This window comes from Littorina saxatilis, unplaced genomic scaffold, assembly GCF_037325665.1.
Source record: "Littorina saxatilis isolate snail1 unplaced genomic scaffold, US_GU_Lsax_2.0 scaffold_263, whole genome shotgun sequence".
Lineage (NCBI taxonomy): Eukaryota > Metazoa > Mollusca > Gastropoda > Littorinimorpha > Littorinidae > Littorina > Littorina saxatilis.
Window position 1 is genome coordinate 51,474 of NW_027129210.1, and position 16,510 is coordinate 67,983.

The 16,510-nt window shown below is 41.8% G+C and overlaps 1 protein-coding gene across 1 annotated transcript in view; it reads right to left on the reverse strand.

Annotated features, from left to right (window-relative positions):
• Window positions 1–1,339: 1,339 nt before the first annotated feature.
• Window positions 1,340–16,510, reverse strand: part of LOC138957487 (uncharacterized) — a 49,075-nt gene continuing 33,904 nt past the window's right edge. Inside the window, exons 7-10 of the mRNA XM_070328605.1 lie at window positions 7,348–7,398; window positions 6,740–6,928; window positions 5,840–6,459; window positions 1,340–1,907 (exon numbers count right to left, since the gene is read on the reverse strand). Coding sequence (XP_070184706.1) covers window positions 1,782–1,907; window positions 5,840–6,459; window positions 6,740–6,928; window positions 7,348–7,398 — 986 coding nt within the window. The 3' untranslated portion in view covers window positions 1,340–1,781. The remainder of the gene's footprint in view (window positions 1,908–5,839; window positions 6,460–6,739; window positions 6,929–7,347; window positions 7,399–16,510) is intronic.

Here is a 16,510-nt window from a genome sequence, read left to right on the forward strand (position 1 = left end):
TAAGTATTGTTTTCTGTTGCATAAGTAATATTTTTGTCATATCATTAAAACATTCAATGAGGTACATACATAATCGTACATGAGAGAGAGAGAGAGAGAGAGAGAGAGAGAGAGAGAGAGAGAGAGAGAGAGATACACGGAGAGAGTGTGTGAGAGAGAGAGAGAGAGAGAGAGACAGAGAGAGAGACAGAGAGAGATGGCGAAAGAGAGAGAGAGAGAGAGAGAGAGAGGGGGGGGTATGGGGCATGCAACAGGCCTAGGGAAAGCTGGAGATTCAAGTGGAGAATATCAACTGTTATGTGGTCTATACAACGGTCAAATAAATGAATAATTAAGCAGAGAGATCGTTTTCAACAGAAATACCAAAGTTTGCCTGAAACAATAAACACACACACACACACACACACACACACACACATACACACACACACACACACACACACATCGAATTCTGTTCTTCAACAAATCTGTTTATTATGCCATAACCTTGTACCCAAGAATGTAACAATGAAATAAAAACAACAACAAGAACAACAACAAAAGACCTGGTGTCTAAAAATTGATGTACAAAATAATGGCTTTGTTTTGCAGGCGGAAAAGAAAATAGACAAAAAAACAACACTTAGATGTTTACTTAAACTATCAAGCAATTTACAAATAGAAACAGACTCTAGTGAACGAGGAAGAAGAAGAAGACAAATAGAAACTGGTGAAAACAATTCAAATAAATTCATTTGTAATGAATTTAATTATCCTTGTCTTTTGGAACTACATATTTATGGAAAAATGGATTCTTTTTTCAAACTAAAACTGAAGCACAAAAATAACCTGTACAACTTGACAGTGTTTACAAATGCTTAACTATCGCGACACTAGCAATCCAGTTGGATTAAAATAATAGTGTCGTTAAATAATAACCTTCCCATAAATGAACGCAAAATGAAATGGTCAACACAGATCAGCAACGATACATTTGAATAAGGAAAATTAGCTGCAGCGTGACTCTATAACAGAACAAAGAAATTCAAGTTGCAAAAGTTATACCTTTGTTTCTGCTTTGCATTTTCGTTATAACCGGTTTGTTTTTAGTGATAACTAAGAACACCGCTGGCAGGGAAAAAAATAAAATGTTTGTTATAACCAATATTCGTTATACCCGGTTTCGTTATAGTGATAACTAAGAACACCGCTGGCAGGGAAAAAATAAAATGTTCGTTATAATCAATATTTAGTCGCCATCTTGTTGTATGAATTACTTCCCAAAATTGACGTCATTAGTCATAAGTTACGAAAAAGTTGGATTTGCGTCATAGTTTCGTTCTAACCGGTTCTTTTTCTGGTCTGGGAACAAGAAATGTTGACGTTGTAAGCAGTTTCTCGTTATAACCGGTTTCGTTATAACCAGTTTGTTTTTAGTGATAACTAAGAACAGCGCTGGCAGGGAAAAAATAAAATGTTCGTTATGACCAATATTCGTTATAACCGGTTACGTTATAAACGATTCCGACTGTACAGGCGTTATAGACTACTATGAATGCGTATTACACTTTCTGCTCCGCTTGCTGAGGACTAATGTCTTGATTATCATTGTGTTTCACATGCATTAGCAGAAACCCAAATACAATTAACATTTTCTAGCAGACGATAATATTGCGCAGGCCATGCAGCTGAGTAGTCTGCCCATGGGCCGCTAATTATCAGTTCATGCTCGGAAGAATCAAAAGTACGTCACTGCAGAAAACTGTCTAATTGAATTCGCTCATGAATATATAGATCCCAGCTCAGTCATGGCCAATGTGGCAGTACTGTGACTCAAGATCGGCTTGTCCCTGTGTCTTTGGAGATCCCCTGGTGTGACGCAGTGTGTGGTACTCGTCATCGTCAGCTGCGCTGCTCTGTGTGACATCCTGTTTGGAATATAACAGTGAGCATTGTTTAGGCCAAAAAAAAAAATTTGTCTGTTTCTGGTAACATGGCTAAAAAATATAGGGTCGGTAGGTCGGGATTATTTTTTTTATTTTTTTATTTTTTCTTTTTTTTTAACCCCAAATGTAGACCAATAAAACTAACTTTAAAAATCGCGCAAAGAGACTGGATTCACTATACATAGAGACAAGACACTCAACACATTTACAAATCGTCAGCGGACTTTCGTTTTCACACGTTTTTGTTGTTCATTTTCTCACCCTGTCCTTTACCACCAAAAAAAATATAAAAAAATTTGAGTTTGGAAAAAAAAAGTTTAGGGTCGGCGCCGAAATTTAGGGTCGGTCGGGTGACCAGAAACAGACAATTTTTTTTTTTTGGCCTTATACCACAAGCAGCTTGATGACTGTAACGATTGTGTAAAATTCAAACGCGTTGAAATAAGCGATGTTTGTGGCGAGTGTGCGGGCACATTGAATAGTGAAGACGTGCCCACATCCTGATAGCTTAGAAAAAACCACTTGAACTGCTTTTCGGGTGGTCTTTTTGTCATTCACTCCCGCTTAGACACACTAAAATCATTGTAACTCTGGAACCATTAAAGGTATCGTTTTGAAATTTTAAGTATCTCTCACACACCTAATTTGCTCTCTGTCTGCAAATTTTTAGTGTGTACATGACAAAACATTAAAATTAATTGATTATGATAATTTACATAAACACTACCGATGGCGCAGGTTCACACAAACCCATACTTTTAAAGAGTAGTAGTGATTGTAACTATCCCTCTGCCGACGGCGCGGGTTCTGCTACACCCATAATTACCAAAGCGGCGGAACAGTGTCAGTCTGCCTGTTTGTCTCCAAGAGACTGTCTGTCTCTCTGTCTGTCTGTCCGTATCTCTCTGTCTGTATGTCTGTTGTCAGTTGCTCTGTCTGTCTGTCTGTCTATCTGTCTATCCGTCTATCTGTCTATCCGTCTATCTGACTGTCTGTCTATCTGACTGTCTGTCTCTGTCTCTCTCTCTGTCTCTCTCTGTCTCTCTCTCTCTGTCTCTCTTTTTCTCTCTCTCTCTTAGTCTCTATCTCTGTCTCTCTCTCTCTCTTAGTCTCTCTCTCTGTCTCTCTTTCTTAGTCTCTCTCTCTCTTTCTTAGTCTCTCTCTCTCTTTCTTAGTCTCTCTCTTTCTCTCTCTCTCTTTCTTAGTCTCTCTCTCTCTCTCTTTCTTAGTCTCTCTCTCTCTCTTTCTTAGTCTCTCTCTCTCTTTCTTAGTCTCTCTCTCTCTTTCTTAGACTCTCTCTCTCTTTCTTAGTCTCTCTCTCTCTTTCTTAGTCTCTCTCTTTCTTAGTCTCTCTCTCTTTCTTAGTCTCTCTCTCTCTTTCTTAGTCTCTCTCTCTCTTTCTTAGTCTCTCTCTCTCTCTTTCTTAGTCTCTCTCTCTCTCTTTCTTAGTCTCTCTCTCTCTCTTTCTTAGTCTCTCTCTCTCTTTCTTTGTCTCTCTCTCTCTCTTTCTTAGTCCCTCTCTCTCTCTCTTTCTTAGTCTCTCTCTCTCTCTCTTTCTTAGTCTCTCTCTCTCTCTTTCTTAGTCTCTCTCTCTCTTTCTTAGTCTCTCTCTCTCTCTTTCTTAGTCTCTCTCTCTCTCTTTCTTAGTCTCTCTCTCTCTATTTCTTAGTCTCTCTCTCTCTTTCTTAGTCTCTCTCTATCTCTTTCTTAGTCTCTCTCTCTCCCTCTCTCTTTCTTAGTCTCTCTCTCTCTCTCTTTCTTAGTCTCTCTCTCTCTCTTTCTTAGTCTCTCTCTCTCTCTTTCTTTGTCTCTCTCTCTCTCTTTCTTAGTCTCTCTCTCTCTCTTTCTTAGTCTCTCTCTCTCTCTCTTTCTTAGTCTCTCACTCTCTCTTTCTTAGTCTCTCTCTCTTTCTTAGTCTCTCTCTCTCTCTTTCTTAGTCTCTCTCTCTCTCTCTCTTTCTTAGTCTCTCTCTCTCTTTCTTAATCTCTCTCTCTCTTTCTTAGTCTCTCTCTCTCTCTTTCTTAGTCTCTCTCTCTATCTTTCTTAGTCTCTCTCTCTCTCTTTCTTAGTCTCTCTCTCTCTGTCTTTCTTAGTCTCTCTCTCTCTCTCTCTAGCTCTTTCTTAGTCTCTCTCTCTCTCTTTCTTTGTCTCTCTCTCTCTCTTTCTTAGTCTCTCTCTCTCTCTTTCTTAGTCTCTCTCTCTCTCTTTCTTAGTCTCTCTCTCTCTCTCTCTCTTTCTTAGTCTCTCTCTCTCTCTCTTTCTTAGTCTCTCTCTCTCTCTCTTTCTTAGTCTCTCTCTCTCTCTCTTTCTTAGTCTCTCTCTCTCTTTCTTAGTCTCTCTCTCTCTTTCTTAGTCTCTCTCTCTCTCTTTCTTAGTCTCTCTCTCTCTCTCTTTCTTAGTCTCTCTCTCTTTCTTAGTCTCTCTCTCTCTCTTTCTTAGTCTCTCTCTCTCTCTGTCTTAGTCTCTCTCTTTCTTAGTCTCTCTCTCTCTCTGTCTTAGTCTCTCTCTCTCTCTTTCTTAGTCTCTCTCTCTCTCTCTCTTTCTTAGTCTTTCTCTCTCTCTTTCTTTGTCTCTCTCTCTCTCTCTTTCTTAGTCTCTCTCTCTCTCTCTTTCTTAGTCTCTCTCTCTCTATTTCTTAGTCTCTCTCTCTTTCTTAGTCTCTCTCTCTCTTTCTTAGTCTCTCTCTCTCTTTCTTAGTCTCTCTCTCTCTCTCTCTCTCTCTCTCTTTCTTAGTCTCTCTCTCACTCTTTCTTAGTCTCTCTCTCTCTCTCTTTCTTAGTCTCTCTCTCTCTTTTTTAGTCTCTCTCTCTCTTTCTTAGTCTCTCTCTCTCTCTTTCTTAGTCTCTCTCTCTCTATTTCTTAGTCTCTCTCTCTCTTTCTTAGTCTCTCTCTCTCTCTCTTTCTTAGTCTCTCTCTCTCTCTCTCTCTCTCTTTCTTAGTCTTTCTCTCTCTTTCTTTGTCTCTCTCTCTCTCTCTTTCTTAGTCTCTCTCTCTCTCTCTTTCTTAGTCTCACTCTCTCTCTCTTTCTTAGTCTCTCTCTCTCTCTCTCTTTCTTAGTCTCTCACTCTCTCTTTCTTAGTCTCTCTCTCTTTCTTAGTCTCTCTCTCTCTCTTTCTTAGTCTCTCTCTCTCTCTTTCCTAGTCCCTCTCTCTCTCTCTCTTTCTTAGTCCCTCTCTCTATTTCTTAGTCTCTCTCTCTCTTTCTTAGCCTCTCTCTCTCTCTTTCTTAGTCTCTCTCTCTCTCTTTCTTAGTCTCTCTCTCTCTCTCTTTCTTAGTCTCTCTCTCTCTCTTTCTTAGTCTCTCTCTCTCTTTCTTTGTCTCTCTCTCTCTCTTTCTTAGTCTCTCTCTCTCTCTCTCTTTCTTAGTCTCTCTATCTCTCTCTTTCTTAGTCTCTCAGTCTCTCTCAGTCTCTCCCTCCCCCTCTCCCTCCCCCTCTCCCTCCCCTGCAAGAAGTCGGTGAAGGGAGAAACTCGATGCACCCACTGAAGTAGCGCTGTGGGTTTCCCTGAACCCACCCCGTCGTTAGAGAAATAAACGGTAAAAACCCTCTTTCAAATGTATGGGTTCAGACAAACCCGCATCGTCCTTAGAGAAATAAACGGTAAAAACCCTTTCAAATGTATGGGTTCAGACACACCCGCATCGTCGTTAGAGAAATAAACGGTAAAAACCCTCTTTCAAATGTATGGGTTCAGACAAACCCGCATCGTCGTTAGAGAAATAAACGGTAAAAACCCTCTTTCAAATGTATGGGTTCAGACAAACCCGCATCGTCGGGCGTGTGTAGTCAAAAGCGGCATCCGGCAAAGGTTAAAGTTATGTTCAATTGTGTAAGTGTATTGGCCTTCTCCTTCTCCTTCATCTTTTCTAATCCATAAAAGCTTAATGTGCACTATTGTAAAAATGAAACATACCTTATTTGATGATGGTTTGGCTAAAGTCTTAGGCTTGACGGTTGGCTTTGGTTTCTGCACCTGGGCATAGGCAGCTACTTCCGTTTCCGGGTCAGCGACCTTGACTTTCTTAGCCGACTTGTTGACCTGAGCGTACACGTCAGCACACGCATTGTTAGTGGCAGCAGCGGAGAGGCTAGAAGCGACATTCTTTGCGGCTTTGTTTTGAGATGAGCTCTTGTCGACAACAGCATACTCGTCGGTGCCTTCAGTCGTGTGAGCAGGGGAGGAGCCACTGGTGTTTACTGACGATGCAGGGCTTTTCTTTGCTTTGGATTTGTCCACCACTGCATACTCATCTTTCTGTGGCGCACGCGTGTTTCCGTTGCTGCAAAAGCCGATGTCTTCATATCCACCAGACCTGTCGCCCATGCCGCTTGCTTGGTAGCTCGGGGCGTGATTTGCTTCACCATCAACTGTTGTGTATATATCAGCATCAAGCAAGTGAGGCGCGGCAGGATGTCCGTTGTGTGAGTGGGAGGAAATCCGCAGAGCAATGGCGGAGGGCTTGTGGTCAGTGCTGTGTGTGTCGTCTGGGTCTTCGTTTGTGACGTACATTGGGTTGATGTGTTCTTCGAATTCTTTGCAAGGGAAAACAAACAGAATAAAATTAGGCAGGACGTCTTTATAATGTTTTTGGGAATATCTCATTCAATATTTTTGTTTAATGAAAGAAACATGTTACTTTAACGTAACTGACCAAGCAATGAACTAAACATGGACATCAAGTCGACAATCCACTCCCACCAGCGCCACCTACATCAAACAAAAAGGCAATAGCGACTTGATTTCAGGATTGCACGGAGAAAATAACTAATTGCAAATGGTTAAACGGAAAATATGTGTGCAAACCGCTTATACCGTCGTTCTCGTTTGAAGCGTCATTGCTAGATCCGTGCGCGCTTCCACCTGACTTCTGTTTCTTCTTTCTTCTTACAAAAACCACAACGACGACCACCACGATGATGACGACAGCAATAACAGCCACGATGCCACCAACAATCGCTCCTAAGGGAAGGTCGTTCTCATTCTGTGTTTTAGGCGAAGTATCTGGGAGAAAAATATTTGAGTCTTCAATTTTGTTGTTGTTGTTGACCAAGTTGATATTTAGTGCCCAATGATGAAACTCTAAGATTCATATTTACAAAACCGTGCACAATAACAGAACTAATAGTTATTAAATAAATGGCTTGCATTAATCGTTTTCTTTCACTTTGACATACATGTGTTTACTGAAAAAAATATGTTACCACACCACGTAGTGGTCAAAATATCAGAATGTAGTCAAAATGTTTCAGATGACCTTGTTGCCATTGAGTAGTGAACTATGCAGACAATACACCAAACATTGACATAGAAAGAGACAGAAGTGTGACGCTTACTCGGTATTCCATTCCCTTACTTCTAATATAGGTATTTACATTTACACACGTCAGAAAATACTCCACAGAACGCCAGACAATACGTACAATCGACGGTGTCTTTGGTAGTCGGAAGAGAAACGTCAGGACTGCTTCTAGCTGAAACAGTCAATGTCATTGTTACACAGTTAGTCATGCCATTTTTGTATCTGTTGTAATACGGTGAGATTACACACTGAGTCTATGGTATCTCTGGCACCGCCCTGGCCTGGTTTTAGTCGTACTTGACAGGAAGGACACAGACAGTAACAGTTGATAACCACCACTCATCATCTGCTGAGGTAGCATTTGGTGTCCCACAAGGCTCAGGTTTAGGCACCGTCCTTTTCATTTTGGACGCAAAACCACTTACTTCTTTAGTTAGCTCTTTTGCTATTTGTAGTGAGTTATTTGCTGATGATACACAGCTTCAAGACTCTTTTTTCCCCAGACCAAGTACTTACTGCAACCCAACATATGAAAAACTGTATCTCTGGAGTCAAGACATGGATGATAGACAACCAGCTAAACCTTTACCGGATCACGCTATGGACTACACAGTCCGGATGATGTGGGTCGTGTACGACCCATACTTTCTAAAGAAGGATTCAACGCAAAAAGAAGTATGGGTCGTACACGACCCACGCCATCCGAATAGGGATAACCACTGTACAATGCCTTCTTTAATTCCAAATGGGGGTCGTCCACGACCCACACCATCCGGACTGTGTAGTTCAAATGACGTCATTGTTTATTTGTTTGTTTACAAAGATAATCCTTTAAAAACTGGTCGATAGGAAGGTTCTGTTTGTAACTGAGGATTACATGAAGTTTCAATCAAAAACTCCCAGTCGTTTTAGAGATACAGACACTTTTGTGAATCTCTGGGTCGTCCACGACCCAGGAAGCACGGTGAAGGTTGAATGATGAAAAAACAGAGTCTTTACTCATAACATCTAATCGTACTTTGACTGTTCCACCCCTCCCTACTGCATTAAGCGTTGGTGACTGTCACGTTCCCTTTTCCTCTTATGCACGCAATCTTGGATTCATTGTATCTGATGACATGTCTCTTGACAAGCATGTGACAAATGTATGTAAGTCTGCTTTCCTGCAAATTCGACGCATCAGTTCCTTTCTAAATTGCCTGACAGCCGATGCGACCAAAACTCTTATGTGTGATTTTGTTTTGTCCAAGATAGACTACTGCAATGCTCTTCTGTCTGAATGCCCAGTGTATATACATGTACTCAACAAACTTCAGAAAGTACAACATGCAGCAGAAAAACTAGTTCTTTAAGCACGCAAAAGAGATCATGCCAAACCACGTCTCCGCCCTCTAACCTTGTTACCCGTAGAAGTCCGCATTAACTACAAACTTTGTACTCTTTGTCATAGTTTTTGCCTGTCAGACATCTCCTGTTTATTTCTTCGAGCTTTTGGCTGTTTATACTCCCTCCAGACAGCTTCGCTTCTCTGCTAATTCCAGACTTCTTCGCATTCCCCATGTTTGGTCCTATGCTGCCCCTAAACAATAGAACTCCCTCCCCCATAACCCTCGCCTTTAAAACCTCTTTAAAAATCCATCTGTTCAAACTCTATCTGGATTCATAGACACCTCTCTACCTGTCCTGTTAAAGCTAAAGAGATGGCTGTACATGATGTGAGTTGTACGTGTCACAGTGGGCACGGTTTGTGTGTATATGTGTGTGTGTGTGTGTGTGTGTGTGTGTGTGTTTGTGTGGGTGTGTATGTGTGCGTGCGTGCGTGTGTGTGTGTGTGTGTGCGTGCGTGTGTGTGTGTGTGTGTGTGTGTGTGTGTGTGTGTGTGTGTGTGTGTGTGTGTGTGTGTGTGTGTGTGTGTAAGTTGAGATTTTCCAACGTTGATTGTACATGATTTATTGTGCGTTGTGTATCTATCTTTAGAACACTCTTTGACTGCAATTTATGTTCCTTATAATTATGGTCAAACGCGTCTTTTTTAATTTCCATATAAGGTAAAAGGTGATGTAAAGCTGTGGAAAAACCCAGGAAACCATTGTGTAAATATCTGAGCATGCGCTTTGAAGAACTAAAACGTTGTGTAAATATCTGATCATGCGCACTCGTGGTGAAAACTAGTCAAAATTCACAGTACGTCTAATTTTAGCTGCGCACGAATCTTCCACCGCTTGGCTTGGAAACAACAATGGCGCTCCAAAGAAAAGGAGATTTTTCACCGGTTCGAAATAAAATCTCCAGTCCAGTAACATTGGAATAATTTCATACCACCTATATTTATCATCATGGATCTGGAAACGATATTGCTTAAATTGCGTCCACTTACAACTCCACTTACAAAGTTCTATAATGCACCTAAGAAATGAAACCTTGAACGCTGTGACATTTCTGTTGGCTGCAGAGTGTTTCTGCGTGTGAGATCTAAAAGCGACAAGCAATAATGATTGTGAACGTTAAAGAATGAACGATAACGACAATTCCTACAACAGGCACTTACTTTCTGTAGCCTTATGAGTACGTGCTGCAAGAACATTTCTTTTTATTTTACGCCAGGCCACCGTAAACGATCACTTTGTGAACGACAGCACACTGAAATGTCGCGCGACACACATTTGCCAGCAGACCGACTTTGGAACTCGTGACGTCAAATGTGACCATCCACCACGAAATGAGTCGCATGTCACCTCGCGCGGTTCTGCGCTAGGCTTAATATAAGTCAGGGGAGTGTCTGGTAACAGTGTGAGGGTCAACATAGTCACATGCTTATAACTCAAACAGTGAATTCGCTCTTTTCTAAAACGGTTTTCACCACTGGATAGAGCATAAACAACTCTTTATGAAAATGTAAAAATATGAAAATCATGCAAAGGTGACATGTGACTCATTTCGTGGTGGAGGGTCACAAATGTTCGAAACAAATTGCAACATTTGTTTCCAAACTACGTCATGTTTGGCCGATGTTTTGATTCTCCAGAGTGTTGCAGTCTTGCAAGAGTAAAACAAATCCTCTTGTTTGTTTTGTTCTCCAGAGTGTTTCAGTGTGAACTCAATAATTATAAGGTGAGAGCACAGATTACAACAGAAGCTGACAAATATGACATCAAATGATCGGACTACATTCAAGCTCGGATGTACGAAACACACCCATTGACCACAGACTTCCGCATTAGGCGTCGAGGCCCTGTATGGGATGTAAACAGACGCAGTGATGTGTCTAAAAACATAACAACACACGTCTTTCCGCATTAAAGTGTACTAAAGAAATTACACAATGTTCTATTGTAACTCACGTTGGGAATCCCTCGCGACTTTCTTTGTTTAGTGGGGCACTGAGGGGGTCTCGGCAAGCCTCGACCCCCGTAAGTGCCCCACTAAACAAAGAAAGTCGCGAGGGATTCCCAACGTGAGTTATAAATAGAACATTGTGTAATCTCTATTCATGGTATTGTCCATAAGTGGCTAATGTGTTGTTGTAAGTTTATTGTTACGTTATTTTGCTAGAATGTATATATTTGATGTTATGTTAAATAGTATGTTTTTATGCATAGTTAATATGTAAAGCGCGTAGAGCATAGACTACTGTGGTTCGCGCTATTTAAACTATCATGATTATTTTAGTTATTGAGACATTAAAGTGCGCTAGGAGATTTATAGAGCAAATCGAGAAAATGAATTATTGAACGAAGCGCGAATTATAAGCGCTGAGTTCAATAATTATTTTCAACATGATTTGCTCTATTAATCTCTTTGTGTACTGTGATTGTTTCAATAACGATATTGTCAGTAACGACAATTAGATTAGAACGTTTGACAAGGCACATTTTTCTGCGGGCGTTTGGATGAATTGGGGACAGGTCGAGTTAGATCTACTTTTGTGTGTGTGTCGACTTTGCACATTTCGGGGGTATTGACGGTTTAATCGCCGATCATGCATTTTACGATTTGATTACCATCTGCAGCGTTTAATCGTAAAGCAACTAACAGTATGAGTTACAGTTATGCTAAATGTACCCGTGAGCTTACAGTTTTACATTAGTATTCAGTTAATTATTGGTAGCGAGATATCTACCAGAACGTACTACGCTCCCAAAAAATTAACGACCCCCAAGCAACCGAGTGACGTCCCCTGATATCAAAGTCACACGTTGGGTCGCTCATTCGCAAAAAATAAAGTAGGCAGGTTATTTCTCACAATATACCTGCATTCATCTGTGATTACATGGCAAGACTGTTTTAAAGCCTTCGCGTGTTCTGTTTACATCGTAGTTGTCTTCAAATATGCAAAAACCGTTCATTTCAGTACTGAACTGAAGCTGTCGTCTGCTTCATGTGCAGTAGGACAGTCAATCTACTTTCAAAACTAATGCTGCATGGTCCAGCTGAAAATCTGTCAGGAAAAAACTCTTCTGCTTTTAGTCCGGTGCGTCCCGCTAGCGTTACGTGTCATTTGTGCTACGTATCGTTTGCGCTATTTTCTGTAGTGCTATCGACACAAATTGCCCAAAAACAGTAGTGCTATCGGCACGTAGTGCTATTGCCACAATTCACACATGCCATTATCACTACGTCTCAATAGAAGTACGTGTCGATATCACTATATGTCTGCATGGCTGGCTGTCGGATCTGTCTGTCTCTGTCTCTATGTGTGTGTGTGTGTGTGTCTCTCTCTCTCTCTCTCTCTCTCTCTCTCTCTCTCTCTCTCTTTTCACCACGTATTTATTTCATGGTTGTTGTTGGTGTGTGTTTTGTTTTTTTGATTTTGTTCTTCCCCCATCCCCCGTGGTTTGTATATGAGTCTGTGGCCTTAGTATAATAAACCATTCTGAGCTCTCTCTCTCTCTCTCTTTCTCTCTCTCTCTCTCTCTCTCTCTCTCTCTCTCTCTCTCTCTCTCTCTCTCTCTCTCGATAATAAAGATTTTGTCTTGTCTTGTCTTGTCTTGTCTCTCTGCACCTCTCAATCGCTCTTTCTCTGTACCTCTTTAAAATCGCTCTCTCCTTGTCTCTCCCGCTTTCCTCCCCCTCTCTCTCTCCATCTGTCTTTCTGTCTTCTCTCGCTCTTTCTTTCTCGCTCGCTCTTTCCCCCTCCCCCCTCTCTACCTCTCTCTCTCTCTCTCTCTCTCTCTCTCTCTCGCATGATACTGTATATACATACACGGATGTTCTTCTGTGTGTGAGTTTGTGTGTACGATACCGTGTGTACGTATGCGTTTGTGCGTGTGCGTGTGTGTGTGTGTGTGTGTGTCAGGCATGGGAATTGTCCGCCGAAAGGCAAATTTCCGCCGAATGTATTTTTTGTTCCGCCGAAAAAGCAAAAGTGTCCGCCGAAAAAATAAATGGGGGAGGCAAAAATGGTTTTAAAAACTGAATTTAATGGCAAACTTGGAGCTTAGATGACACCAAATTGCACCAATTGGGTTCTTTGGAGAAGAAAAAATCCGGGGGGACATGCCCCCGAACTCCCCTAGCAGGGTTAGGCGCTTCGCGCCGTCGACTTTGCCATTACTTACAAATTTTCAGCCTTTTTTACTTTTTTCATATCCCATGCCTGGTGTGTGTGTGTGTGTGTAATGAAGAGAGAGAGAGAGAGAGAGAGAGAGAGAGAGAGAGAGAGAGAGAGAGAGAGAGAGAGAGAGAGGAGAGAGAGAGAGAGAGAGAGAGAGAGAGAGAGAGAGAGATGAAATAGAGAGTCAGAGGAAGTGAGAAAGCTACAATGAGAGAGAAAGAGAGAGAGAGCGGTAATTGAATTTGCCTTTTACCGAATGAAAACTATTGTCAGAAACAGTGCATTAAAAACTAAAACCAACCAACCATAAAATAAAAAGCACCCTCCATCCCTCTCTCTCTGTTAACTGTCTTTCTCTTCCGCTTTCTCGCGCTTTCTCTGTCTGTCTGTCTGTCAATCCCCCCTCTCTCTCTCTCCCCCTCTCATTTCATAAAAGAATTTGGGAGAGAAGAAAAGGTTTCAATATCCTCGGTTATACCTTGTGTCAATATTTTTATTTAAAAATATATGCAATAACACTGTCTTACAATTTGTCAAAAACAAAGCCTTTTTTTTCTAAAAAGATCAAAATCCGAAAAAAAACCCCTACTGAAAATCATGCAGAGACTTTCTTCAGAAAATTACAAATCTCTGGCAAAGTGAAAGGAACAACAAAATATTCCGTCAGAGAGAGCGAGAGAGAGAGAGAGAGAGAGAGAGAGAGAGAGAGAGAGAGAGAGAGAGAGAGAGAGAGAGAGAGAGAGAGAGAGAGAGAGAGAGAGAGAGAGAGAGAGAGACAAGACAAGACAAGACAAAGACAAATTCTTTATTAACGAGGGTAATGGCATAAGCAAACAGGTGGTTTTTTTACATCCAGTCCTCGCCCATGGGAGGGTTTAATCTAATGACAATACGTTTAAACAAGTCGCGTAAGGCGAAATTACTACATTTAGTCAAGCTGTGGAACTCACAGAATGAAACTGAACGTAGTCCGCCGCTAGTGCAAAAGGCAGTGAAAGTGACGAGCCTGTTTGGCGCGGTAGCGATTGCGCTGTGCTTCATAGCACGCTTTACTGTACCTCTCTTCGTTTTAACTTTCTGAGCGTGTTTTTAATCCAAACATATCCTATCTATATGTTTTTGGAATCAGGAACCGACAAGGAATGATATGAAAGTGTTTTTATATTGATTTCGAAAATTTAATTTTGATCATAATTTTTATATTTTTAATTTTCAGAGCTTGTTTTTAATCCAAATATAACATATTTATATGTTTTTGGAATCAGAAAATGATGGAGAATAAGATGAACGTAAATTTGGATCGTTTTATAATTTTTTTTTTTAACAATTTTCAGACTTTTAATGACCAAAGTCATTAATTAATGTTTAAGCCACCAAGCTGAAATGCAATACCGAAGTCCGCGCTTCGTCGGAGATTACTTGACAAAAATTTCAACCAATTTGGTTGAAAAATGAGAGCGTGACAGTGCCGCCTCAACTTTCACGAAAAGCCGGATATGACGTCATCAAAGACATTTACCAAAATAATGAAAAACGTCTGAGGACATCATACCCAGGAACTCTCATGTCAAATTTCATAAAGATCGGTCCAATAGTTTAGTCTGAATCGCTCTACACACACAGACAGACAGACAGACAGACAGACAGACAGACAGACAGACACACACACACACACACACACACACACATACACCACGACCCTCGTCTCGATTCCCCCCTCTACGTTAAAACATGTAGTCAAAACTTGCCTAAATGTAAAAAATGTTAGAATATGAATCAAAGAAGTAATAAAAAGCAAACAACCGAACAAACAAACGATTAACAGACTAAACAAACAAACATACATACAAACTAACATAACATAAGAGAGAGAAAGAGAGAGAGAGAGAGAGAGAGAGAGAGAGAGAGAGAGAGAGAGAGAGAGAGAGAGAGAGAGAGAGAGAGAGAGAGAAAGAGAAAGAGAGAGCTCTAGAGAAAGAGAGAGCTCTAGAGAAAGAGAGAGAGAGAGAGAGAGAGAGAGAGAGAGAGAGAGAGAGAGAGAGAGAGAGAGAGAGAGAGAGAGAGAGAGAGAGAGAACTCAGAACTCAGAATGGTTTATCTTATTAAGGCCACACACAGAGAGAGAGAGAGAGAGAGAGAGAGAGAGAGAGAGAGAGAGAGAGAGAGAGAGAGAGAGAGAGAGAGAGAGAGAGGCACAGAGAGAGACAGAGTGAGTGAGCGAGCGAGAGAGCAAGAGAGAGAGAGAGAGATAGAGAGAGGCACACACACACACACACACACACACACACACACACACACACACACACACACACACACACACACACACACACACACACACACACACACACACACACACAGAAAGAGCATAGGTGAAACTGTGCAAGAAAGCGAGACACTAGATCTAGATCTGTCTGTCTGCATGTAGCCTACTTACAGGGATACGACTGCCAACTAGTCTCGGCCCGCTCAAAATAATAATGACCGAGACTTTCAGTACTTCCTTCGCGTGACGTCTAACCCGCTTACGTCATAATGTGACGTCAATGTAATGTGACGTCTTCAAATGTTAGAGTTTCTACCACAGACATACACACGCACGCACGCACATACGCACGCACATACGCACGCACGCACAGACAGACAAAGTTACGATCGCATAGGCTACACTTTCGTGAGCCAAAAATGAGAAAGAGAGATTCGTCAGTAAGTAGTGGTATTGACACGTAGCGATAATGACACGTAGCGCTAAAAGATGTAGTGCTGTCGACACGTAGTGATAATGAACGAATGATAGCGACTCATCGACACATTATTTGTAGCACTAATCAACGTAGCGATAGCGGCACGTAGCACAAATGACACGTAGGACAATTGACACGTAGCACAAATGACACGTAGCGCTAGCGATACTCACCCCTTTTAGTCGCAGTACATTTTAGGGTCAAGCATCATTGTTTGGTAATGTGGAGACGATTAAGCTACATGCCACTAACAGGGCAGATGAAACAAATCTTCGCAAGTCGAAAGAAGAGGCACAGCCTCACTGTGGCACAGGCGCATGAAATCTGTCAGAAAAAAACCTTTTCTGCTTTTAGCTGCGGGAAATTTAGGGTCAAGCTTCATTTTGTTATGTGGATAAGATAAGGTACATGTCACTAACACGGAGGATGAGAAGAATCTTCTCATATCGAAAGAACGTGCACACAGGCATGAGACCAAGGGTAGGGCGGATGGTGGCGAGAGAGGTGAAGGGACGGGGAATGTTTACAGTGCCGTGTGCCGGGCTGTGAGCAGTGCCCGCCAATGTTTAGCTCAGGCACCGTCGCGGCAGTGCTATGCAGGAACATGCAGCGCGCTATTCTGGCCAACTGTTGTCCGACCGGCACGGTTGGCCTAGTGGTAAGGCGTCCGCCCCGTGATCGGGAGGTCGTGGGTTCGAACCCCGGCCGGGTCATACCTAAGACTTTAAAATTGGCAATCTAGTGGCTGCGCCGCCTGGCGTCTGGCATTATGGGGTTTGTGCTAGGACTGGCTGGTCCGGTGTCAGAATAATGTGACTGGGTGAGACATGAAGCCTGTGCTGCGACTTCTGTCTTGTGTGTGGCGCATGTTAAATGTCAAAAGCAGCACCGCCCTGATATGGCCCTTCGTGGTCGGCTGGGCGTTAAGCAAACAAACAAACCAACTGTTGTCCTAATCTCTAAGGCAGACTGATACCTAGAGGTGTAAG